The following is a 27028-nucleotide window of genomic DNA, read 5'->3' as shown; positions in this document are numbered from 1 at the left end:
CAGATCAGTCGTCCTGTTCCCTTTGCAGAGAAACAGCTCCAAAGCATGATGTTGCTACCTTCATGCTTCACAATAGGTATGGTGTTCTTTGGTTGCAACTCAGCATCCTCTATTCTCCAAACACAGTTGTGTTTCTACCAAGCAGTTCTACTTTGGTTTCATCTGATCATATGACATTCTCCCAATCCTCTTCTGGATCATCCAAATGTTCTCTGGAAAACCTCAGACGGGCCCGGACATGTACTGGCTTAAGCAGGGGGACACGTCTGGCACAGCAGGATCTGAGTCCCTGGCGGCGTAGTGTGTTACTGATGGTAGCCTTTGTTACATTGGTCCCAGCTCTCTGCAGGTCATTCACTAGGTCCCCCTACGGTGAGATTTTTGCTCACCGTTCTTGTGATCATTTTGACCCCACGGGGTGAGATCTTGCGTGAAGCCTTTCTAATTACTGCTCCCACAGTTGATTTCTTCACACCAAGCTGCTTGCCTATTGCAGATTCAGTTTTCCCAGCCTGGTGCAGGTACAATTTTGTTTCTGGTGTCCTTCGACAGCTCTTTGGTCTTCACCATAGTGGATTTTGGAGTGTGACTGTTTGGGGTTGTGGACAGATGTCTTTTATACTGATAACAAGTTCAAACAGGGGCCATTTATACAGGTAATGAGTGGAGGACAGAGGAGCCTCTTAAAGAAGAAGATACAGGTCTGTGAGAGCCAGAAATCTTGCTTGTTTGTAGGTGACCAAATACTTATTTTCCACCATAATTTGCAAATAAATTCTTTCAAAATCAGACAATGTAATTGTCTGGATTTGTTTCCACATTTTGTCTCTCATAGTTGAGTTATACCTATGATGACATTTACAGGCCTCTCTCATCTTTTTAAGTGCCCACAAACTGCATGGGTCGACAGTGTTTTTTCTTTCTAGGGGGTGAACACGAAGTTCATACTCACCTGATCTGCTGATCCTCCGGAAAACCATGCTCCCCCCCCCCCCCCCCCGGTGCAGTGGTGGACCAATCCTGCCTATGGAGCATGTTGACCTCAGGAAAAGTCGATTTTCAAGACCCGGGGGGTTGTCTGAGCAGTTTTGTGTGGGGAGGATCGATGGGTCAGGTAAGTATAACTCCATTGTCCTCTCCCCTAGAATAAAACAAGCAGTTAAGCCGTGCAGTGCGGGCACAGCCCCACTGAATGAGGAAAAAAAAAAAAACTTTTGCCCAGAGTTCTGCTTAAAAGGTCAATAATATAAGATGAGCGGCCATCCTTTGCCCTTTGGAGGTGGAACTTTTCAATTACACATTGGGAATTTTGGTGGCGATGGATTGAAGATTTCTGTTTACATCGTCACACATTGATTGACACTTGTATGGACTTTTTTTTAATGCACTCTGTATCTGTTTGCACATTTCTTTGGATCGACCGTATTTTCCGCTCCATAAGACGCAATTAAGACCCAACAAAAAATGGGGGGAAATGTCTGTGCGTCGTATGGAGTGAATACTGGCCAAGCCTCCCCCCCAGCTGCCATGTTTCAATACCGGGCCGGGCGATCTCCCGGCTGGGCCTGTCACTCTTCTGCCACAGACAGAAAACAGAGCAGCCTGAGCAGTCAAATGGGGTACGGCCGCGGCGGCCCGCTCGGGCTGCTCTGTTTCTGGGTGTCAGGCAGATGTGATGACGTCCTCGCCAGGGAATGCCAGTCTGTGCGATGTGGAGAGGGCCCCGGGATATTCAAATCCGTGACGTGACAGAGCTCTGTGTGGTAAGGCTGCATTTCATTGGCACAGGCCAGGCTGCATTTCATGGGCACTGGACAGCATTTCATGGGCACTGGAATTAGCACTGGTAAGGCGGCATTCAATTGGCACTGGTAAATATTTTAGTACACCATTTGGTTCAGAATATTTTTTTTTCTTGTTTTCCTCCTCTAAAACCTAGGTGTGTCTTATGGAGCAAAACATACGGTATATTTTATCACAAGTTAACATGGTTTAAGCACACAGACACATTTGATAATGCAAATTTAACACTGCTGATTCGTTTTTTTGGGGGGGATTTTTCAGAATGTTCGGCTAGCATGACACTTTTTTTAGTATCATAAGTTAAGGAAGGTTGGGGACTTCTACCTCCGCAGTGATGGGTGACAAATGTCATTAATATTACCATAACCTATTAAAAAAACACACAACATGATTTAGACAGCTGTGCATATTAGAAAAAAAACTGAGAAAAAAATATAACATAATACACACATTATAAGAGGACAGGGAACGTTAAGTACTAAAACAGTCTTATAAACGGACGTGTACGATGCAGAACCGAATATAAAAAAAAGAGGAACACACCAGGGTGACAGTACCTGCTGAGTTTGTGGCTTCTAAATATACCGCACATGTGGAAAGACAACCAAAAGTAGAAGTTAAGAAGGGTGGAGAGGACAGGAGAAGAATTCCACAATAGTTCCATGGTACGGTAAAGAAAGCTCAATATGGGTCATCCATGTGCCCAAGTTTCGGGAGCCAGTCAGTCCAATCCAAAATCCACCAGACACTGGTAAAGATCAATTCCTGCCAAAACATTTTTTGGAGTTCTGGATTGGGGGGGGGGGGGGGCATGGGAGGTTAATGCTGCCTTTACCCAACTGGGGAGATTTGCCCTAACTCCCTTTCTTGGTGAACACACAGGAAGTATGGAGAAATTCAGGCGCCCATAAAATCCTAACAAGCGTTCCAGCCCTTCCTCACGCTGTCCAGAACTAAAACAAAAAATTGGCTGCAGTTGGGCTTTAAGGGTTCAGGGTCAAAAAGTTGCACGCAAGTTGTAAATTTTGGGTGCACTGGCTACCAGACTCCCAATGATACACAACAGAAAAACAGCCCCGAAAGGTCTGCTTAGGCTGGATTCACACCTATGCATGTTTAGTGCTTTTTGCATTTTGCAGATTTGCACTACAGTCCATTTAACATGGTTTCCTATCGAACATGTTCTGGAGTGCAAATCTGCAAAATGCAAAAAGCGATAAAAATGCCATTGGTGTGAATACAGCTTTAGTCTGTGATTGGGCTTTAAAGTATAACGCCGCCGTTGGCACAAATTTAAATCCCGGCTCCGGCAAACTTGAAAATGATTCCTTATAGAGGGGCTGTGACCACACTGCAAGAGCCAATTGCTTGTCAGGTCTATTAGGGAAAGAGAAAATTCTGTGTGACTGAAGGTGTGGTTGCCATTATCCCTAATTAAACATAATACACAATTTTATACCTCTGAGGTGGGATTTTAGAGGCAATCATACAAATGAATTAGAAGTTAAAATTTAATTTTTTTTATTACTTTCACTTTGAATAAAATAGTATCTAAAGATGTAGTCCAAAGTATCAAAAACTGTAAAATCAATGTGCATAGACAGGTTACATATCCATCAATATTCATTAAACATTGTGATACTCTCTATTGCTGGTTTCCAAAAACCACACAATCAGGTTACTCTGACTGCAGGGATTGTTCAGCCAAAGGGTATCCAACGCTTTTCAAGATATTTCAGAATAGTCTCTTCCTCAGGGATATGGTACCACTCTGTAGGATACAAAAACTGATTTACAAGTACGTGCATGTGGTTTTGGAAACCAGAAATTGGAAATACCACTATGTTTATTGAATGTTGACAGATATGTAATTATGTAAACTAGGTACCAATACCCAGAATTTGCATGAGTATTTGTACTCGTTGCAAATGCTCCGTTGCTTGACCCGATACCTGGGCAGTCATGGGTGATCCGTGCAGCAGTGGGGGGAGTTACAAATATCGATCTCCCTCGATAGATTTCACTAAAGTAGCCAACAGCTGCTTCTCCCCCCTCAGCGGCTTTCAGCTGCTTTATTGAAATCTATACAGGGAGATTGGTGCTTGTAACTCTCCACCTGCCCCACCGATCACCCCTGACGGCCCCATGTGTCCTCCTTTCTGTGCTCCTCCGGTCCCCTTCTCTGTGTTTCTTAGGTTAAAAAAATCTCCCAAGCTTTGAACATCTCAGGGAGCTCTGTTCAATCCATCATCCGAAAATAGAAAGAGTATGGAACAACTGCAAACCTACCAAGACATGGCCGTCCACCTAAACTGACAGGCCAGGCAAGGAGAGCATTCAAGAGGTCCATGGCAACTCTGGAGAGCACTAGAGATCCACAGCTCAGGTGGGAGAATCTGTGCACAGGACAGCTATTAGTCGTGCTCTCCACAAATCTGCCCTTTATGGAAGAGTGGCAAGAAGAAAGCCATAAGAAGTCCCGTTTGCAGTTTGCGGGGAGCCATATGGGGGGCACAGAAAACATGTGGAAAAAGGTGCTCTGGTCAGATGAAACCAAAATTGAACGCTATGTGTGGCGGAAAACTAACACTGTACATCACCATCCCCACTGTGAAGGTGGTGGCAACATCATGTTGTGGGGATGCTTTTCTTCAGCAGGGAGGGGCAGGGAAGCTGGTCAGAGTTGATGGAAAGATGGATGGAGCCAAATACAGGACAATCTTAGAAGAAAACCTGTTAGAATCTGCAAAATACTTGAGACTGCGGCGGAGGTTCACTTTCCAGCAGGACAACGACCCTAAACATACAATGGAATGGTTAAGATCAAAGCATATTCATGTGTGAATGGCCAGGTCAGAGTCCAGACCTAAATCTAATAGAGAATCTGTGACAAGACTTGAAAATCCGTCCAATCTGACAGAGCTTGAGCTATTTTGCAAAGAATGGGCAGAAATGTCCCTCTCTAGATGTGCAAAGCTGGTAGAGACATCCCCAAAAAGACTTGCAGCTGTAACTGCAGTGAAAGGCGGTTCTACAAAGTATACAAACAAGGCCAAGAATAAATCCAAGGGGAAAAAAACAAGCTAAACTTACCGACCAGCTAGCACACAACCGATTAAAACTGGCCAAAAGTATCCGTTGAAAACAGGGGATTTGCAAATGCATGCGTAAGCCACAGAGCCACGTCACAGCACCCTGGTATCTGTGGTACCTAACATGAACTTATAAGTGTCCCCACAGTGGAGGCACATGCATTCTAATGGATAGGTGGACCCTGTTTTCAATGCCTACTGTTGGCCAGGTTTAATCGGCTGTCTGCGAGCTGGTCGGTAAGTTAAGCTTGTTTTTTTTTTCCCTTGGATTTATCCTTGGCCTTGTTTATACCCTATGTAGCCTTCCAATGCTGCTTACTGCGATAGCCAGCTATAGTTGGGGGCAAGTGGCGTCTTTTGTTTACTGCTGGTTCTACAAAGTATTGACTTGGGGGGGGGGGGGGGCTGAATACAAATGTACCCCATACTTTTCACATTTTCTTTTTTTAATGTTGAAAACCATTTATCATTTTCCTTCCACTTCACAATTATGTGCCACTTTGTGTTGGTCTATCACATAAAACCCCAATAAAATACATTTACGTTTTTGGTTGTAACATGACAAGATGTGGAGAATTTCAAGGGCTATGAATGCTTTTTGAAGGCACTGTATGTACATTGATTTAACAGTTTTTAAAATTTTGGACTACATATTTGATACTGTTTCTATTCAAAGGAATTCTTTGAATTTTTTTTTTAAATAATAAATAAAAAAGTTACATTTCAACTTCTTATTTATTTGTATGGTTGCATCTAAAACGCCAACTCAGAGGTGTGCATTATGCTTGTTTAGGTCTGTCTAGGGCAGGGTTAGGCAACCTGGAGGCCTCTAGCTGTTGTGGAACTACATTTCCCATGAGGCATTGCAAGGCTGTCAGTTACAATTACCCCCAGAGGCATGATGGGACTTGTAGATCTGCAACAGCTGGAGGGCCCCATGTTGCCTACCCCTGGCCTAGGGCATTAGTTAAAAAAAAAGATGTATGTACCCCCTTCCGCCATTCCACCAGGTAGATCATCCATTGCACTACGTTCCAGTGGTCTAAGGTGATGTCATAAAGACCAAGCCCTGCATTAGACGCAATGACAACAGAGAACAGTCCACCGCCGGAGCATTGGGGGAGCGCCATCTTCTAGGAGTAAGGAAAAGTACAAAAAACTCTTCCCTAGACTAAAGGAGCAACAAAGCTTTGCAGTTTGGGTGCAAACCCACTAAAAGGGATCATTTCCAAGTTTGTTGGAGTTGGGTTTTGATCTAGTATGGCAGGCAGGAAGAAACAAACTTTCCAATGAATGTTCGTTATTTATCATTATTCCTTTAGAAACTTCTGAAGTCGTCAGTTAAATTACTCAAAGGGCATGTCTACAGCTACCCACAATATGCTTATCTAGACAGAACATTGGGTGAGTACCCAGCTACTCTATGGCAAATGTGACCCTCAACGCACCAAAACCCAAGCAGCAATCAAATGTGACTGGGTCCTTTATGACACTGCACTCAGGATAGGCTACAGTAAAAAAAAAAAAAAATTGTATTTTTATTAATATAGGAAACTGGTCTGTTATTTAAAATACTTATAATATAATATAAAATATATTTACTCAAGAAATGGACAGACTAAAAGATATACTGGAAAAATGGATGGACAGCACTGGATCTGCAAAGTTTTCATATTCATGTATTCATGAAAGGTTGGGCTGGTGGCTCCCACAAACCAAAGAGCTTTTTTAAAACCACTCTGGACTGTGACTGAGGTCAAAGCGTGACACAGTAGTGTCAAAATCCAAAATGATTTTGATTCAGTAAATGTCAGACAGAAACTGTATAAAACAGGCCAACGCGTTTCAGGGGCTAAGCCTTGCTCATCAGGGATGGAATCAATATTATGCCCTGTACACACGGTCTGACTTTCCGACGGAAAATGTGCGATCGGATCTTGTTGTCGGAAAATCCGATCGTGTGTGGGCTCCATCTGACTTTTTCCGTCGGAATTTCTGGCACACAAAGTTTGAGAGCAGGATCTAAAATTTTCCGACAACAAAATCAGATTGTTTAAATTCTGGATGGACAAAGTGCCACGCATGCTCAGAATAAATTAGGAGACAAAAGCTATTGGCTACTGCCCTGTTTATAGTCCCGTTGTACGTGTTCTACGTCACCGCACTCTGTGCGACCGTGTGTATGTAGGATAAGTTTGGGCCAAAATCTGTTGGAGAAAATCCGATGGATTTTGTAGTCGGAAATTCCGACCGTGTGTACAGGGCATAAGAGTGTGTATAAATATAATAAATAAATAAAAAAATGAACAAGCGTACTTTTACTGCAATAAAATATTTTTGGAATTTGACACACTAAGACGTGGTGCCTCAACCGCACATATATTTTATGGCATTATATTAAAAATCACACCAATAACTGTATTCTACTGTTCTGTGAAGATTGGGGGGTAAAAAAAAAAGCATTTTTTAATTAAAGGCTAATTCCACCTTTTTCCACCATGTTAGACCGTATTTAGGGTGTAACATGGGGACCTCCTGCACCGGCAGCAGTCATTTTTGAATTTGTACAGAGATCTCAGAATAAATTAACTACAAGTCCCATCTGCCACTGCGACCGGTGAATTTGTAGTTCTCTGTTACCACATTCATAGTCCACGGACACTTCCCTCCAGGCTCAGTTACTGAATGACCATACCCCAGTACGGGCAAGGTGCTGGAAGAGTCTGTGCATTGTAACCGCCACCCCCTAATGATTGAGACTGCAAAACTCTGCAGGCTTATTTTCCACCTGCAATAAAAGGTGGACTTAGCCTTTAAACGAACATGAACACAACTAGCAATTCTGTAATGAGCATCATACTTGTCCATCTTGTCCGTGTTTTGCCTCCAGTGAGTCATCTCTTTTCTCCACCGTAAATTCTCCTGACTGCCGAATGCACTTCCAGATGGACTCCTCTCTGCCGAGACAGAAGAGAACAAAGTCAGCGCTATCAAAGCAGCCTGGGGTTGTCATCCGCAGGACACGCACAGTCTTTGGGATTGATTTACTAAAACCGGAGAGTGTAAAATCTGGCTGCAGCTCTGCATAGAAACCAATCAGCTTCCAGGTTGTATTGTCCGAGCCTTATTGAACAAGCTGAAGACAGAAGCCGATTGCCTACCATGCACAACGGCATCAGGTTTTGCACTCTGCAGTTTTAGTAAATCAATCCCAACAGTCTTTGTGTTTTTTACTCCGACAGAACACAGTTTATTGGTCACAGCACAAGCTTGTTCTGCTTTGGATTCTGCTCAACAATTTTAACCCCTTTATGACTGCCCAACACATATGTTTGGCAGCAGAAGGGTGGGCTTTAATGCCCACATGCTGCATAATTGCGCCGCGGAGTGGCCAAAGTTTCTGTACCCAAGAGCGCACTTGCAGCACAGAAACTGAGCTGAGTAAGATAATCTCTTGGTCCCCGCTAATGATCGGTTCAAAGTGGGACATGCTACCGATCGAGTGACAACCAACCAAAGTGGTCACGGCCAATCTTTCCCACCCCCCCCCCTCAGAACTTTTTAAAGGGACACCGGGAGAGGGTTAATGGTCCCTTACACATTAAGCACGCTTACAAGGTTGTCTGTTTTGCTATGGCATTTTGCTGTACATAATTATTCATAGTGGAGGAAAAAAATAACATTTGGTTTATGGTTTGGAGATGGCATATTTATTCACATGCCCTTCATGGCACATTTGGGTCAATATTTCAGTAGCTGGGAAGGATGCAGCATAGACATGTGAAATTCATTTAGTTCCGAATACATTTTTTAATGAATTTTGACAAACTCGTTAATTCAGAAAGTTCCGAATTTTTTAATTTCCAAAAATATAAAATTTCGGAAATTGGAAAATTCAAAATTTCGGAAATTGGAAAATTCAAAATTTCGGAAATTGGAAAATTCAAAATTTCGGAAATTGGAAAATTCAAAATATCGGAAGGCTGGAAAACTTCGGAAGTTGGAAAATATGAAATTTCGAAGATTCAGAAGTTTGGAATTTCAGAAATTTGAAAATCGGAAAATAACAATTAAAATCTGAAATGACTAATAATAACTATTAAATTATAGGTATTGGAATTTCCTTTCAAATTTGTTTGTGAACGTAACAAATACAAATTTATCTGAAGTTACAAATTATCCGAAATAACGAATGCTGCATTTAAACAAATGGAATGGAACAAATTAATAATAAATAGGTTTTATTATTATTGTTATTATTATTAGATCGCTACGTTCCATTCTTTTAGATATGGCATTTGTTATTTCAGATAATTCCTAACTTCGGATAAATTCATACGCAACGATCTAATAATAATAAATAACAATAATAAAACCTTTTTATTATTATTATTATTAATTTGTTCCATTTCATTTGTTTAAATGATGAATTCATTATTTCGTGTGTCTTGTGTCTTTTTTCAACCAGACTAACTACGTAACTATGTAAAACACACAGTAGTGCACTGTTCTTTGTGAATGATTGAAATAAAAAAAAATCAGATATCCTATAAGTCTAAATGATCAGAAATCAGTCATTATTATTATTGGTCCTCTGACACACATGCAGGTATTTGTTCATTTGGTCTACAGGTATTAAGCGCAGGTGTTTCGTCAGAATGGGGGACCCGTCAGAATTTGTAATGGAAGTGACGTTCCATCACGGACATCTTGCTACACCCCGCACTCGGCTGCAGTAAGGATACAGTGAGAAGGCGACAAGCGGACATCTTTTTACATCCACCGGAGTCTTGCTTTTCACACTTATTTTTGCCAGTAAACGCAGCTTATATAGTGAAATACAGGATTTTGAAATCCATCAGACTGTTTTTATGTTGAATAATAAAAGCGTCGGTGTTCTGTCAGATTAGCAAACCTGTGAGATCAGCAGGCTCGCTGCTGCTTTTAAAATTCAACATCAAAACAGTCTGGCAGATTAAATACTGTATTTCATTATATAAGCTGAGTTTACTGGTAAAAATAAGTGTGAAATGCAAGACTTCGGTGGGTGTAAAAAGATGTCCGTGCTTGCTGCCTTCTCACTGTATCCTTACTGTGGACGAGTGTGGGGTGTACCAAGACGGCTGCGTTGGAACGTCACTTCCGTTACAAAATGTGACGAGTCGCCTAATCTGACGTAACCCAGGCACTCTTCCACTACTTCTTGCCCATTTTTATTGGCCAAGGAGGATACGTATCTTACTAATGGTCCAATAACAATGTGTGAAGGGAGGAGCTAAGCAGCAGCAAGCTCTGGCCCTACCTGAAAGTCATGACAGCTCAAGAATCAGCTATGACTAGAAGGATTGATCACTGTTCTCCTTGCTGGAGTGGAAGCTGTACCTGCACTGCAAGGATCTCCCTATTGTTATTACAGGTGCTCCCATGCTGTCAGAGTCTCCATAAATTACTACAAGGAAACTTTGTGCAGTTATTCTGATTTAAAACTTATGTCAAGTGAAAATATATATATATATTTTTTTTTGTTTTGGATAGTGTGGGGAGGGATAAGAACTCTTGTACTGCTATCAGTGGTATCAGTATCCCTCACTTCCTGTCCTGCTGAAAATGGTTTCACTAGACAGGAAGTGAAGAAAAATATTCTAAAGGGACACTTTAGAAAGTCTGTCCATGTTGCTGTTGGGAAAGTTTCCTTTACTTCCTGCCTGGTGATACATTGTCCCCAGGACAGGAAGTGAAGGGAAATCTCTATAGCTGGGTCATGGATAGAAGTTAAAAATAAGATTTATTTTTCTTAAAGCCAGATCTCGATTCAGCAATGTGAACGATAGCAGAGGCTTAGAGACAGTTGTGCAAGACATAGGCTCCTGCTGCAGTCAATGACAGCTAGTGTCGAGGGAGCGGGGGGAGGGGGCAGGGTTGAGCCTTGCTGTGTGTGTCTATGGACACACAGATAATGGTCAGGTGCGAACACGAACAAGTATTCCCCTAAGCAAGGAGCTTGCTATGGGGCACTTGGCAGGAGGAAGAAGCCAGGAGTGCTGGCAGGGGACCAGAGAAGAGGATCGGAGCTGTTCCGTGGAAACCATTGTACAGTGCAGGTAAGGTTTATTATTATTTTTTTAAATAATTCTATACAATCACTTTAGGAACTGATATTTATATATAAAGAATTCCAGAAAACAAAAACTGATCTGTACTTGGCACTTCCAGGCTGGAGATAAAGCAGGAATAGGACTGTGTTGCCTTCTTGGACTATCAGAATACAACACATACTTTTTGTTAGTGTCATACTTCTTAGTGCAGAGTGAATACACACAGGACACCATTTCACAGGATCAGAGTGACAACACACACAGGGACAAGGTTGGTCTAGACCAGGGATATGCAATTAGCGGACCTCCAGCTGTTGCAAAACTACAAGTCCCATCATGCCTCTGGTTCTGGGTGTCATGCTTGTGGTTGTCAGAGTCTTGCTATGCCTCATGGGACTTGTAGTTCTGCAGCAGCTGGAGGTCCACTAATTGCACACCCCAGGTCTAGACAGACCTACCAAGCTGACCTCTGCTTCTCCTGACCATCTCCTGTCTGGCTCCAATGCTCCCCAGTATGGCTTCCTCCAGCTTGGCCCGCATGTCCTTTGACTTCTTGAACGTCAAGCTGTTCATGCGTTCAAAAACTTTCTTTCCCTGGAAGAAAAAGGAAAAAAAAATTAAATAGAGGATCACAGATGAAAAAAAAAAAAAAAAAATCTAAAGAAACTCCAGATACAGAGAATATCTATATCCAATACAACATCTCAGGGTGGTCAAACTATTTCACAGAGAGAGAATATAAACATTGCCCCACCCCCAAAAAAAGATGCTCAAGCATTGTGCTTGGGTCATTTATAGATACCCCCCATGGAGGTGATAAATATCGATTCAGATTTGGACACAGAGATCTTCCAGCTTCCTATGAGCTAGCCGAGCCTTCCATATTCCATAGTGGTCCTGAAAAGCTGCACAGGAAATGGCGGTGGCTCTCATCACTACAGATACTTATCAGATGTCTTCAGAGAGACATCTTGTTCTGTTAATGGCCAGCTTATAGGAACCCTTTCAGATAGGCTACCATTGCTAACTTCTACTACTGAAAATGCTAGCTGCCTGGTTATTATAATGATGCTTTTTCTTTTACATTTGCCAGTAAAACAAAAAGCCCCATTTCACTTAAAGTGTATTTCCACTTTTGCCGTCAAATTTGAGAAAACCCCAATATGTTGGTTACCTGTTCCTATTCACAAGGCATTAAATCCACATCATAAAAAAACTATCAATAAATGGTGTATTACATGCTGTTAATACTCACTCAGTCACTATGAGATTCGTATTCTGAAAGAAAACTGGTTGATCCTGCTGTTCTCTGTCTCCCCCTTCAGTCCATGTTCCCAATGCAGTTGGGGATTTTGTATGTGCAGTGTTGGCAGCTCTGCACATGCTCAGTTGATTAGCGAGTTTCTATGCAGAGCATTTCCTCCCGATCACATCTGAGCAGACCATAGAGTCACACAATGACCACACAGCAGTGATGGCGTACCTGGGCACTCCAGATGTTTTGGAACTACATTTCACATGATGATCATGCACTCTGCAGTGTAGTTGAGCATCATGGGAAATGTAGTTCCAAAACATCTGGGGTGCCAAGGTTCACCATCACTGCCATAGAGTCACACGATGACTATAGAGTCACACAATGACCATAGAGTCACACATGTGGGGTGTACACACAATGGTAAATGACAGCCCAATCCCCTCCCTCCTCCTCCATGCCCACTAGCCAGCTAAGTGGCAATGGAGGGTGGGATATTACATGTAGATTGATGGAGGCTGAAGGGAAAGGGAAGGAAGTGGAATAGGGAGAGGATAATACAACCAGACATGCACCGTTATAGAACATCAAAAAATGAACCACATGCATCTGTCCAACCAGACCAAACCTTATCGAATTTCCCCGTGAATTTTTCCGCTTTCACATGTGAGTCTATATAGGGGCAAGACCAAATTATCAGAGTGTTGCCAGGAATCATAAGTAGGTGTCTCTGCCGACTTCTATCTTAAACGTATCTCCCTTCTGGGGTAGGACAGGGAGAAAGTTAGGCATAGCTGAGTGCATCTATCCCCCTCTACCTCTTCCAAGTGACTTAAAGTGGAGTTCCATCCAATAATGGAGCTTTTAACCCATGTCACATTTGGCACCTTTCAGGGGGGAGCAGATACCTGTCTAATACAGGTATTTTTCTCCCACTTCCGGGCATAGATACCCGAGCCACCCGTGGGTATCTATGCCACTTCCCGTCTCCCCCTTGGGAGACACATGGGTCCCAGAAAACAGCAGGGACCAGTGGGATAGTGCAGCGTGAGTCGCCCATGCGCAGTAGGGAACCTGATTCCCTTACCGAGGATGGCGGCAGCACTCGACAGCCGAGGGGTAGATCAGCTTTGGGTGCCAACATCGCGGGACGCCCTGAACAGGTAAGTGTCCTTATTTTAAAAGGCAGTAGCTGCAGTATTTGTAGCTGCTGACTTTAAAAAGAAAAAAAAGAAAAATTAGTGGGAACTCCGCTTTAATAGTAGGACCAGAGGATCCAATGGTACCTTAGTGCCACATGTCACTCAGAGTTGTGGCTACAGTCTCCCAGTATGGCCGGAGCATGGGACAGGACCAGACTACATGCCAGAATGTGTCTAGCTCCTGCTTACATCTAGGGCATGTCGAGTCAAGCTCAGGGTCTATGCGGTCCAGTCTCTATGGGGTACAGTAAGCCCCGTGATGGAACTTCAGTTGTATGAATCTGTCTTTTGCAGCCATCATGGAGGGAATAAAAGTAGAGACACACTCCTCCCATTCATCGTCTCTGAGGTTCAGAATATCCAACCTCCATTTGTCCAAAGAACGGGTACATTTGGTGTCATGGGCAACCGTCAGGTACAAATACAGGGAGGAGAGAGGCTTCCCCATCACGCTAGAGGTCAGAAGGCGCTCAACGGCGACCAACTGAAGGACTAATGGTTCTGTGAACTGGGCAATTATTTATTTTTACTCTGTATTCAAAAGGCTGTTTTTTGTTTTTGTTTTAACATGTGACCAGTAGCAGAGGACTAGAAGCTCCTCCTGCCACTGTTTCCCTGCAAACAGGCTGGGAAAGAGCTGGCTCATGTGACCGCTATATATCGATTAGGAAAAAATGTACTTAGGCTTTTTATTCAAATATTTACAGTGCCATCACCCATATACAGAGAAAGAAGGGATAATGAAAATTAAACAGTATGTTTATCATTATTTGACCACTTTCCGACCATTGTACGCATATATGTCGGCACAATGGCAGCGGTGGGGGGGCAAATGGGCATACCTGTACGTCTCCTTTAATTGGCAGGGGCGTACAGCCTGACTGCCTGTGGGAACCGCGGACTTGATATACACCGGTCTCTCGACGATCGTGTCATAGGGCCGCAGAACGGGGAGATACCTATGTAAACAAGGCATTTCCCCGTTCTGCCTTGTGTCATGACAGAGATCACTGCTCCCTGTCATCAGAAGCAGTGATCGCTGTCCTGTTGTAGGTAGCCCATTCCCCCCATCCCCTCCCCCCCCCACAGTTAGAATCACTCCCTAGGACACACTTAACCCCTTGATTGCCCCCTAGTGTTTAACCCCTTCCCTGCCAGTGTCATTTACACAGTAATCAGTGCATTTTTATAGCACCGATCTCTGTATAAATGACACTGGTCCCAAAATAGTGTCAAAAGTGTCCGATGTGTCCCCCATAATGTCGCAGTCCCTGATAAAAATCGCTGATCACCGGCGTTACTAATTAAAAAAAAAAAATGAATAATAAAAATGCCATAAAACTATCCCCTATTTTGTAGACGCTATAACGTTTGCGCAAACCAAACAATATACGCTTATTGCGATTTTTTTTTTACCAAAAATATGTAGAAGAATACATAACGATCTAAACTGAGGAATTTTTATTTTTTTTATATTTTCAAAATTGTTGCTTTTTTTTTGTTTATAGTGCAAAAAATAAAAACCGCAGAGGTGATCAAATACCACCAAAAGAAATCTCTATTTGTGGGAAAAAAAAGGATGTGAATTTTGTTTGGGCACAGCGCCGCACGACCGCGTAATTGTCAGTTAAAAGGACGCAGTGCCAAAATCGCTAAAAGTGCTCTGGTCAGAAAGGGGGTAAAATATTTCAGGGGCTGAAGTGGTTAAAATCACTGTATTAAAAAAAAAAAGAGATGGAATAGTGTAATCAGCCAATCAACTGTGGAAAGGCTTCTTACAGATAGCAGTGTAACGATTTCAGTTTGTCAGACATGCCTTGTACTCGAAGCAGGAGACGCAGAGGTAAAGCAGGTCCAGCAGGCGGTTGAGCTGCAGGATGGACAGGTCTGTGAACCATTTCTGCAGGACGATCTCATCGGCGTTCTTCAGCACCCAGAGGAGGCAGATTAGCAGGCTGCGGCTTGACTCAGCGGAGAACGTAGAATGTTGTCTGGATGGCTAAAAACAACAAGAAAGGTCCAATTAACCTCCCTGGCGGTATGATTATTTCAGATTTTAAGTGCTGAAAGAGGTACCGTTATTTTGCATGGAAATTTGGCGTTTTATATTGTAGGCCTGTAATTCTTAGAAATAATTCACTTAAATCCATCCAAACAAGAGTCTAATAAACATCCCGGGTATGATAAAATTTGGGCTGTTACTGATTAAAATTTTCATGTTCGATTAATCGATTTTTTTTTTAATCGATTAATTTCGATTAATTATAAACACACATACGGATCCAACTACTTTTAGCTGATCTCCTTGCATTGCAACTCTGCATTAGTCAGTGGTAAATGTGGTATACACTATATACAATCACACGACACTAGTTAGTTTCCACAATCCATGACTTAACTTCACAGTTCACACAAATACGTTTTAAATTCAAACTGTAGCACTGACGTAAGTCATTTTTTTCACAGTAGCGTCACAATCCCTCCACCTCCGGTCTAACTAATCACTCTCACCTTATGGCATGGACCCCTGTGCAAACAGGAGGTCATGCAAGCGGGTATCAAAAGGGTTAACACGGACCATAAACCCGTGTGTGTCCCAGCATACAGCGCGCAGGGACAGGAAGAGGCGTAGACTCCCGTGGGAGTCTATGCCCGGAAGTGGGTGTAAATACCTGTCTTTGACAGGTATCTGCACCCCCCTCTCCCCTGAAAGGTGCCAATTGTGACACCGGAGGGGGGGAGGGTTCCGATCAGTGGAAGTTCCACTTTAGGGTGGAGCCCCGCTTTAATATACAAGAAATGTCTTGATATACAAGTAGCGTCATGTCACAACTGAGTATAAAAGAGAAGAGAGGCGCCTCTAAGTGTAGCAATATTTTAATGATGTTACAACATTTAGCAACATATTGCTACACTTAGAGGCGCCTCTCTTCTCTTTTATACTCTGGAGATCCTGCTGGATTTTGCTTCTAATCCCCTTGTGGAGGCTTCCATTTGTGGATGGACATTTTTATGGTTACACAACCGATCACATTGATAGAATCTTTTTATATGCACTATAAACTGAAGGATTAATGAATAAATGGTTGTGGAACAAATCATCTGAGTTTCCATTATTTCTTATGGGGAAATTCGCTTTGATATACAAGTGCTTTGGATTACAAGCATGTTTCCGGAACGAATTATGCTCACAATCCAAGGTTTTACTGTATAGGTTTAATTCTCCTCCTTAGCTTTTCTGTCTATACCATTTTGAGAACTGTACCGTCACTCATCTTTGTACTAATGACATGTTAAATCGGAGCTGCCTTTTCCTGGTTAAATACATTTTTGGAAAAAAAAGAAAGTACCCCAACTGAAAGACTTTACCCTGCAGAAGCCTGGCATTGTACCTTCGCCAACCACTGATCGCAAATGCAATGCTTTGTCGCTGCTCACATATATGCGGGTGCATCCACAGTGCAAATTTAAAGAGTCCTGTGCGTTTTCTGAGCACGGCAGTGCGGTTCAGGTGTGAATTCCAGGCTCACTGAGGGAACGCTTTTGAATCGCACGCGTTCAGGAATCGTTTCTAGATTTTAACATGATTGCTCTCCTACAGGAGTCGACACCCTTTATCTACTTGTCTATTGGCCAGCACTGAAAATCTCTGCTGTGACAAAAATCCAGTCCTGAGCCGTGCAAATTCGCATCCGAACCGAATCAAAAATGCACCTGAACTGCTCAACAAATTCATTTTTAATCGCAATGAAAATGTACATACGGTTCGCACCGGACATGGAAACCCAGCCTTAAAGAGGAAGTAAAGGCATTTTTTTTGTTAAATGCAACCTGCAAGGCAAAGGCATAATGAGGTAGTATGCATAGCATACTAGCTCATTATGAATAACTTACCTGAGAACGAAGCCCCCGAAGCGGTCCTCCGTCTTCATCTTCGCCGCTGCCATGTATCCCGGAATTACTCCCGTGTCTCGCTGCTCTGGCGCTGCTCCGGCGATGACGTTACTCCCGCACATGCGCACGGGAGCCGACGCGAGCGGCATATCGCCATAATCTGTGGGCTGCTCAGTGCGCCTGCGCACATGCGCCGTAGACAGCGGTGCCTGTCTTTTTGTAAATATCTCCTAAACCGTATAGTTTTAGGAGATATTTCTTGGACCTACAGGTAAGCCTTAATCTAGGCTTACCTGTAGGTCAAAGTGGTTTGTAAGGGTTTACAACCACTTTAAAGTCCTTGAAAACCCTCACATACAGCCAGTGAAGTGACTATCCTCAGTCGATACACAAAGAATAAACAAATTTTCCTACATAAAAAAGGTACCCGTTTATCTGCAGCCCTCTACATCTGTTTAAAGTGCAGAATGTATACAGCTTGTCTGAGCTTTCAGAAAGCAGAGGGTAGGGAGCTGAAATTATACACTTCAGAGCTCAGTGAGAATCGATTGAAGGGAAGGGACACCCCCCACCCCCCTTTTTTCACACAGCAACAGAGTTGAGGCTGTCAATCACAGGCTGTGTGCTGGAGTGTCCTCCTCCGTCACCTTTTTTTCTCTTGGTGTCAGGAGCAAGAGGAACGAAGCAGCAGACAGAAATGACACTTAGTGCTCTGGATTGAGACAAGTACAAAGGGACATGCTTTGTTAATATTGCATGTCTGAGGTTTACAACCACGTTAAGCATTAGGTCTATTTTAGAATGACCCCGCCAGAATGAATTAAAAATCCAAATAATTTGCATTCAATATGAGAACTACTATGCTTGCCCCCCCCCCCCCCATTCTAGGGTTGCAGGCTCCATTAGGCTTTCCTTCAAAATTCGACACTTCCAGGAGTGTCAGATGCCACTATCCTCTGCTGCATACCAGTGGCGGCCGGTGGTAATTTTTTTTTGGGGGGGAGGGAGGGGAGAAGCAGTAACGAACCCCCCCCCCCCCCCCTGCCCTCCAGGTCAATCGGTTCTGGTGCACTTACCCCATCTATGCAGCGCTTCTCCCGGGCTTCCCTTGCTCGGAGGCTGCGACAGCTTTCCCTTCCCCTGCTCTTCACGGGCATCGGTGGCTTCTGTTTCCTCCCTCCTCCCGGTGGCTGATTGGGACACCTCCTTACGGCCAATCGGAAAACGGGTCTCAGACCTCCTTCTGATTGGCCAGGGTGAGGATCAGTGTTACAACAGAGAATGTTCACGTGCGGTTGTAACACCTGGGTGGGCTCATGGCGCAATGCTCTGCGCCACAAACCCACCCTATTTTGAAGCCTATTAGAGCCTCTGGCTCTAATCATGTGCTTAAAAAAAAAAGACACACCCTTCGTAATTCAAGCTTCCAGGGTCCTGAAAGGGGCCAGACGCATGAATAGGGGGTGGCCGCGGAAGCCGTGCATAGATTTATGCTATGCATGAATCTATCCATTATTTATATAGGGAGTGGTGTAGAGAGGGGGGGGGGGGGTGGCCCCAATGGACGGGCCGCCACTAATGCATACGTTTGTTTCATCCTCCGACCTAACCCATATATGACTGCTGAATCCTTTAGTGACACAGAGGTCACAGGAAGGAGTGACCTATCTGTATATGCGGAACGAGAATACGGCACCTGTGATGTCAACATGAAGCTGCTTGGCCTCGTCAGCTGCGGCACCGACGTCCCCGCGATGGCCATGGCGACGGTTTGGCTGATCATATTTCCGCCCTCGCTGTCGGGATCCTCTCCGGAGGCAGCGGTGTGCCTTCCTCGCTGGTTGTGAGTCTCTGCCAAAACAGAACATTTCATCTCTAATTATGAAGAGTTTCTAATTATAGATTCAACTAAATACATTTGCACCATCCGTACCAGAAAAGTGGCTTCTAAATGCACTTTTCTGTTGTCCTGAATTATGCACGAGGAAGGGATGCCACATAACTTTGCCTTTGTTGTAACCTTAAATCCTCCCCATAATCAAAATTACAACAAACTGTTTCAGCGAAAAAATTGAAATTTCTATAAAAATAGAACTATTGCTTTCAGTGGAACTATTGGCTCTCATTAAATAAGTGTGTCCTGCAGCACTTACAGTTTTTGCAAAGTCTCACAGATACCTGTTGATTGATCCTGCCAGTGAATATATCTCTTGGGCCCCAAGGCACCCCCCCATGTCGAGGGCACGTTGAGGGCACGCGGCCTGGTACGGCTCAGGAGGGGGGGGGGGGCGCACGCTCGTTCCCACCCACTTTCCTGGCCGGCCGGGTTGCATGCTCAGATAAGGGTCTGGTATGGATCTGGGGGGGGGCCCCATGCCGTTTTTTCGGCGTAGGGGGTTCCCCTTAATATCCATACCAGACCTAAGGGCCTGGTATGCTCTTGGAGGGGGAACCCACGCCAAATTTTTTTTCATAAGAGAGCTCATTCTCTGATTGGCCACGGCAAAAGTCGCCTGGCCTGGGGCGACTTAAAGTCGCGTTGTAAGTCGCCCCAAGTCATGTTCAGGTCGTGTCCAAGTTGCCTCCAAAAGTCGTGTTGAAAGTCGTGTTGCCCCTGTGTGAACGGACCCTCACTGGTGAGCTTTTCAATCAGCACCTGGCCACACTTAGTCCCGCCCACTGATTTCTGGAATGACAGCACTGCCTCTCTGGTGCTGAACCCCTCCCACTGTGAGCTGCAGTGTTTGGCAGAGGGGAGTGCGTGAAACACAATAGAAAGAGAATTGTTTTATATATATATATATATATTTATATATATATATAAAAGGTTTGGGGGCTCTAAATAATTTTCGAGCAAAAAAAATGCAACTTTTTCCATGTTTGACTTGACATCAATGTCAGAAGTGGCCTGGGTGGCAAACAGTGTCCTTTGCAAATAAATGAAATGGAAATCATTTGTAGTATATAAAACTTCTCTCTAGGATAGTCAGGAATATAAAAAATCAACTTCTGCATTTGTGCGAGTAATCATTCTTAATGAAATTTAGAACGGTATAATAAAGGGTAGGTTTACCTTTGGAACATGCTACAACTAGGGTGACCACGTGTCCCGGATTGCCTGGGACAGTCCCGCATTTTGCAGGTCTGTCCAGTATTGCCTGGGACAGTCCCGCATTTTGCAGGTCTGTCCAGTATTGCCTGTGACAGTCCTGCATTTTGCAGGTCTGTCCAGTATTGCCTGGGACAGTCCCGCATTTTGCAGGTCTGTCCAGTATACAGTATCCCGGAATTAAACTACAGGTCCTAATACGAAACCCTCAAAGCTGAAGATGTGACCCCCCCAAATAGTGAAGAATTACAGGTCCCAGCATGAACCCCTGAGATCTATGGGGTCCCAAAAAAAAGGTATCAAAAATCATCGTTTTTTTAGGAAAGGATGGGGGGTGTCCCTGAATGGCAGTTTGGAAATGTGGTCACCCTAGTTACATCTGTATTTAGGGTGTAACATTTAACAGGCTGCAGCATGTTCCCTTCCCCTGACAGCGGGGAAACTATGTATCATCTGGCACCATGGCAGAAGCTTGTAGTCCTCAATAGATTGCGAGCTTGCTGATCAGTATCAGTGGTGGCCGCTCATGCAGGGCGCACGGGTAATGCACCCCCCCCCCCCAGTCCATGCGCCAGTTCCCTAATGTACATGCATGCTACCGGATGCATGGATTTCAACATGTTTTTTTTTTCCTTTGGAAACATCTGATTAGAGCCTGAGGCTCTAATTGGCTTTAAAAAGGGTGGCTGTGTGGGGGGCTGCGTGCCACCCCCCCCCCCCCCCCCCCGAAAAAATCAGAGCACAAGGCCCCCACTGATCGCTTTTAGTCCACTGGCACTTCCTACGGCTCTGAAACAGACACCCCTGACAGAGGTACAGGAACAGAAATGTAGGAAGTGTCTGCAGGAGCATGGCATTGCACCCGCCATCCACTGATTGTGAATGCAATGCTTTGCATGAAAAAATTATAAATGCACATTTTTCTTTTCCTATAAAAATGTGTGGAGTAATTTTTTTTTTTATATAAGGGTGAACTTAACCTTTAAATGTATAAAACATCACTCAATTGAAAGATTGTGGCAGCAAGAGGGCAGTAGGATACTGGGAGTCAGGATGGCTTTACACCACTTACATACGTAGATCTTATCTTGCAGGGGGTGGGGGGGGGGTTTGGGTGCTGCAAAGAAGGACTCACCATAGAGGATTCTGGGAGCATGCTGAGGCCGATGACCTGGTAACATACCTGTGAAATCGTACAGCTGGGGGACGGTCTCCATGACAATGCCAATCAAAGGAAGGTACAGCATGGCCACGCGGGCCTTTACCTCGGGATCAGCATAGCGGGGATCGGAGTCGTGAGTAGATAGCAAGTTGTGTACCATATTGATCACTTTCTTATGCAATCCAAATAACCTGAGGGGAGTTTTGTAACCACAGTTAGTTATCACTAGCAGAGCAAATACAACAGTCCAGCTAAGCACTAAACGATATTTAAATAACTGCGTGCTCTCCGTTAACCTCGGCATGTATAGAACCGGGGCAGTGTTCGCACCCATTGGGATTTTTTTTAAACTTTAAGCTCAATGCTGATGCAACTACTGTACTATGCTCAAAGTTAATATGGTGCATGCCAAATAGTCCTCCAGCCTGTAAAACGCGTGTGTTGTAGTGGGAGGGGGAAAAAAAATAAAAAATCAGATCGTGCCCCGCAGGTGAAAGTCAAACCCGTGAACACCCGTCTGATGCCTTCTGCAGCTTAAAGCGTCACAAAATCCACATCATTAAAAACGATCAATGAATGTCGTATTACATGCTGTTCATACTAGGGTTGCACCGATAACACTTTTTTTTAAGACAGAGCACAAGTACCGATAGTTTTTTTTCAAGTACTAATACTTTTAGGTCATGTGACAGTGGCACTAATATGCAGCACTGATGATGTGCGGACTGTGGCAGTAGTATTTTTTTATTTTTTTTAATCATCTTTTACAATGCACTGAAGATGAATGGAGAGGAGGCAGCGGCTCCTCTCCATTCATGCACAGAGATATCGTAAACACAGTTTACGATGCTTAGTTATGAATGGACAGTCAGTGATCACTGACCAGAACCGGAGGAGCACACACACGGAGGGGAAGACGGAGGAGCACACACACGGAGGGGGAGACGGAGGAGCACACACACGGAGGGGGAGACGGAGGAGCACACATACGGAGGGGGAGACGGAGGAGCACACACACGGAGGGGGAGACGGAGGAGCACACACACGGAGGGGGAGACGGAGGAGCACACACACGGAGGGGGAGACGGAGGAGCACACACACGGAGGGGGAGACGGAGGAGCACACACACGGAGGGGGAGACGGAGGAGCACACACACGGAGGGGGAGACGGAGGAGCACACACACGGAGGGGGAGACGGAGGAGCACACACACGGAGGGGGAGACGGAGGAGCACACACACGGAGGGGGAGACGGAGGAGCACACACACGGAGGGGGAGACGGAGGAGCACACACACGGAGGGGGAGACGGAGGAGCACACACACGGAGGGGGAGACGGAGGAGCACACACACGGAGGGGGAGACGGAGGAGCACACACACGGAGGGGGAGACGGAGGAGCACACACACGGAGGGGGAGACGGAGGAGCACACACACGGAGGGGGAGACGGAGGAGCACACACACGGAGGGGGAGACGGAGGAGCACACACACGGAGGGGGAGACGGAGGAGCACACACACGGAGGGGGAGACGGAGGAGCACACACACGGAGGGGGAGACGGAGGAGCACACACACGGAGGGGGAGACGGAGGAGCACACACACGGAGGGGGAGACGGAGGAGCACACACGGAGGGGGAGACGGAGGAGCACACACGGAGGGGGAGCGGAGGAGCACACACGGAAGGGGACCGGAGGAGCACACACGGAAGGGGACCGGAGGAGCACACACGGAAGGGGACCGGAGGAGCACACACGGAAGGGGACCAGGGGTGGTCAACTGAGGGGGACAGGGGGAGGTCAACGGAGGGGGACAAGAGGGGGTCAAGGGAAGCGAACAAGAGGAGGTCAAGGGAAGGGAACCAGAGGAGGTCAAGGGAAGGGAACCAGAGGAGGTCAAGGGAAGGGAACCAGAGGAGGTCAAGGGAAGGGAACCAGAGGAGCACATGGAGGGGTACCAGAGGAGCACACGGAGGGGGACCAGAGGAGCACACTGAGGGGGACCAGAGGAGCACACTGAGGGGGACCAGAGGAGAACACTGAGGGGGACCAGAGGAGCACACGGAGGGGGACCAGAGGAGCACACGGAGGGGGACCAGAGGAGCACACGGAGGGGGACCAGAGGAGCACACGGAGGGGGACCAGAGGAGCACACGGAGGGGGACCAGAGGAGCACACAGAGGTGAGCCGGAGAAGGATACAGGGGACACATTCGGGAACGATCGGTGCAGCGTTGGGGGGAAGTTATAATCAACAATCTCCCTGTGAAGCTTTCAATAAAGCATATATATATATATTTTGTTATTGCATTTTAGTGTAAATATGAGATGTGAGGTCTTTTTGACCACAGATCTCATATTTAAGAGGACCTGTCATGGTTTTTTTCCATTACAAAGGATGTTTACATTCCTTGTATTAGGAATAAAAGTGATACAATTTTATTTTTAAAAGAACAGTGTAAAAATAAAAAATAAAAGGTAAAATAAATAAGAAAAAAAAATATTTTTAAAAGCGCCCCGTCCCGCCCAGCTCGCATGCAGAAGCGAACGCATGCGTGAGTAGCGCCCGCATATGAAAACGTTGTTCACACATGTGAGGTATCGCAGCGATCGGTAGAGCAAGAGCAATAATTCTACCCCTAGACCTCCTCTGTAACTCACAACATGCAACCTGTAGAATTTTTGAACTTCGCCTATGGAGATTTTTAAGGGTAAAAGTTTGTCGCCATCCCACGAGCGAGCGCAATTTTGAAGCGTGACATGTTGGGTATCAATTTACTCGCGTCACATTATCTTTTACAAAAAAAAAATAACTTTACTGTTGTCTTATTTTTTAATTCAACAAAGTGTATTTTTTCCAAAAAAAGTGTGCTTGTAAGACCGCTGCGCAAATACGGTGTGATAGAAAGTATTGCAACGACCGCCATTTTATTCTCTAGGGTGTTAGAATAAAAATTTTTTATAATGTTTGGGGGTTCTAAATAATTTTCTAGCAAAAAAGAGACAAAAAAAAAAAATGTTTTTAACTTGTAAACAACACATCTCAAAAAGAGACTCGGTCCTTAAGAGGTTAGAAATCAGCGGTTAGTGAACTGTCCCCTGTAGCTCACCCTTCACCCTCTGGATCCAAGATGACGGCCAGTTCAGTCAGGACGAGACCAGCCAGGTAGTGCTGCTGCCGGAAGGGAACCGACAGTTCAAACATATTAGCGATCTTTTGATCCTGGATGTTGGTTGAAAACCCAGAACTCTGTTAATGGGAAAAAAGAGGAGAAAATAAGAAACATTGGGAGGGAGGGGGGAGCTACAAAACCCCAAAAGTATGGTAAACCTAGCCAGCACCTAGCACAGGACTTTGACTTTTGCCAAAGTAGAAATAATCAAAATATGTCAAAATGATCCACAGCTATACGCAGCTAAAGTTTTTTTTTTTTTTTTTTCCAAATCTCTTTTCACCTCTGCTTAACCACTTTCAGACCGGACCAATTTGCTGGTCAAAGACCAGACCACTTTTTGCGATTCGGCACTGCGTCGCTTTAACTGACAATTGCGCGGTCGTGCGACGTGGCTCCCAAACAAAATTGACGTCCTTTTTTTCCCACAAATAGAGCTTTCTTTTGGTGGTATTTGATCACCCCTGCGGTTTTTATTTTTTGCGCTATAAACAAAAATAGAGCGACAATTTTGAAAAAAACGCATTATTTTTTACTTTTTGTTATAATAAATATCCCCCAAAAATATATAAAAAAACATTTTTTTCCCTCAATTTAGGCCGATACGTATTCTTCTACATATTTTTGGAAAAAAAAAATCGCAATAAGCGATTATTGATTGGTTTGCGCAAAAGTTATAGCGTTTACAAAATAGGGATAGTTTTATAGCATTTTTATTAATAATTTTTTATTATTTTTTTTTTTACTAGTAATGGCGGCAATCTGCGATTTTTATTGTGACTGCGACATTGTCGGGGACCCATCGGACATTTTTGACACATTTTTGGGACCATTGTCATTTATACAGTAATCACTGCTATATAAATGCAGTGATTCCTGTGTAAATGACACTGGCAGTGAAAGGGTTAACCTGTGGGTGGCAGTGTAGGGGTTAAGTGTTCCTAGGGGTGTGTTACTAACTGTGGGGGGGTTGGGCTTTCATTTAGTGTACACTGATCTCTGCTCCAATCACATGGAGCAGAGATCAGCGTCACTAGTTGCTAGGCAGAATGGGAAAATGTTGTTTATACAGCATTTCCTCCATTCGGCCGCTCCGTGAGACGATCGCGGGGATGCCCGCGGCGATCGAGTCCGCGGGTCCCGCGACCGGACTCACGGGGGTCCCGACCAGCGCGGGAGCACGCCGCCGGCGGCGCGCTCCCGATGGCACGGCGGCAACGAATATTGGACGTACATGTACGCCAATATGCCTGCCCGTGCCATGCTGTCGACGTACATCGTCGTGCGCTGGTCGGGAAGTGGTTAAAGTAGAACTAGAAGTATAGGCATTTTTTTTATATATATATTGGATAGAGTAAGGGAGGGTTCTAACCCCTGTAAGGTTTATTGATGTTATCTTTGGCCCATTGGGAAGATTTCCTTTCACTTCCTGTCCCATAGCCAATACAGGAAGTGAGAGGAAATCCCTGCAAATTAGGGGAATCTCTTGGGGAACCCCCCCCCCCCAGGTCACCAGAACTAGTGTCCCCATTGGAAGATTTCCCTTTTATTACTTTTCTGAGGACAACCCAAAATTTCAGTTCTTTTACTTTCTGCTTCAATATATTTATTTAAAAGTTTTCTTTTTCTTTTTTGAAAGTAAGAATAACGTCCACAATGCATGGGGAAACATATCAAAACATCAAGGACGGATATAAAAGAATCCAAAGAGTAAACAAACAGTCATCATCAATACAAAGGGTTGTCATATAAAATAGACGTTTAACAACTTTAGCTCTGGAAGATTTACCCCCCTTCCTAACCAGGCCATTTTTTGCGATACAGCACTGCATCGCTTTAACTGACAATTGCACGGACATGAGATGTTGCACCAAAATAAAATCGATGTCCTTTTTTTTCCCCCCACAAATAGGAATTTATTTTGGTGGTATTTGATCCCCTCTGCAGTTTTTATTTTTTTGCACTATAAACAAAAAGAGACTGACAATTTTGAAAAAAAAAAACACCCAATAGTTTTTACTTTCTGCTATAAAACTGTTACCGATTATGGGCCCTGGATTTTGGGGGAATGGTGCTCTTTGTGAGTTGTATGCCTGGGGAGCCTTGAGGTGGTGTTACTTTGGATTCAGGTCCATGTCCCCCCCAAGACACACAGTCTCTGGGAACCCTGCCATATATGCCATATTAGAAATAGTAACTGATTCATAATGTTGGGACTCTAGAAGATGCTGATGTCTTCAACC

The 27028-nt window shown here is 44.5% G+C and overlaps 1 protein-coding gene across 7 annotated transcripts in view; it reads right to left on the bottom strand.

The window, feature by feature from the left end:
- The window catches only part of DOCK7 (dedicator of cytokinesis 7), a 307570-nt gene that overhangs the window by 60754 nt on the left and 219788 nt on the right, over positions 1 to 27028 (bottom strand). For 5 of the 7 annotated variants that reach the window (XM_077450575.1, XM_077450569.1, XM_077450571.1 and 2 more), the window contains 6 exons: positions 24723 to 24862; positions 21634 to 21803; positions 19038 to 19192; positions 15264 to 15446; positions 11449 to 11584; positions 7756 to 7852 (listed from right to left, as the gene is read on the bottom strand). In XM_077450575.1, coding sequence (XP_077306701.1) covers positions 7756 to 7852; positions 11449 to 11584; positions 15264 to 15446; positions 19038 to 19192; positions 21634 to 21803; positions 24723 to 24862 — 881 coding nt within the window. The remainder of the gene's footprint in view (positions 1 to 7755; positions 7853 to 11448; positions 11585 to 15263; positions 15447 to 19037; positions 19193 to 21633; positions 21804 to 24722; positions 24863 to 27028) is intronic. The other 2 variants (XM_077450572.1, XM_077450574.1) reach the window with 1 other exon arrangement.

Source organism: Lithobates pipiens, unplaced genomic scaffold, assembly GCF_037356315.1.
Source record: "Lithobates pipiens isolate NorthernLeopardFrog02 unplaced genomic scaffold, aLitPip1_a1.2 Scaffold_23, whole genome shotgun sequence".
Classification (NCBI taxonomy): Eukaryota; Metazoa; Chordata; class Amphibia; order Anura; family Ranidae; genus Lithobates; species Lithobates pipiens.
This window is presented reverse-complemented; position numbering and strand designations above follow the sequence as displayed.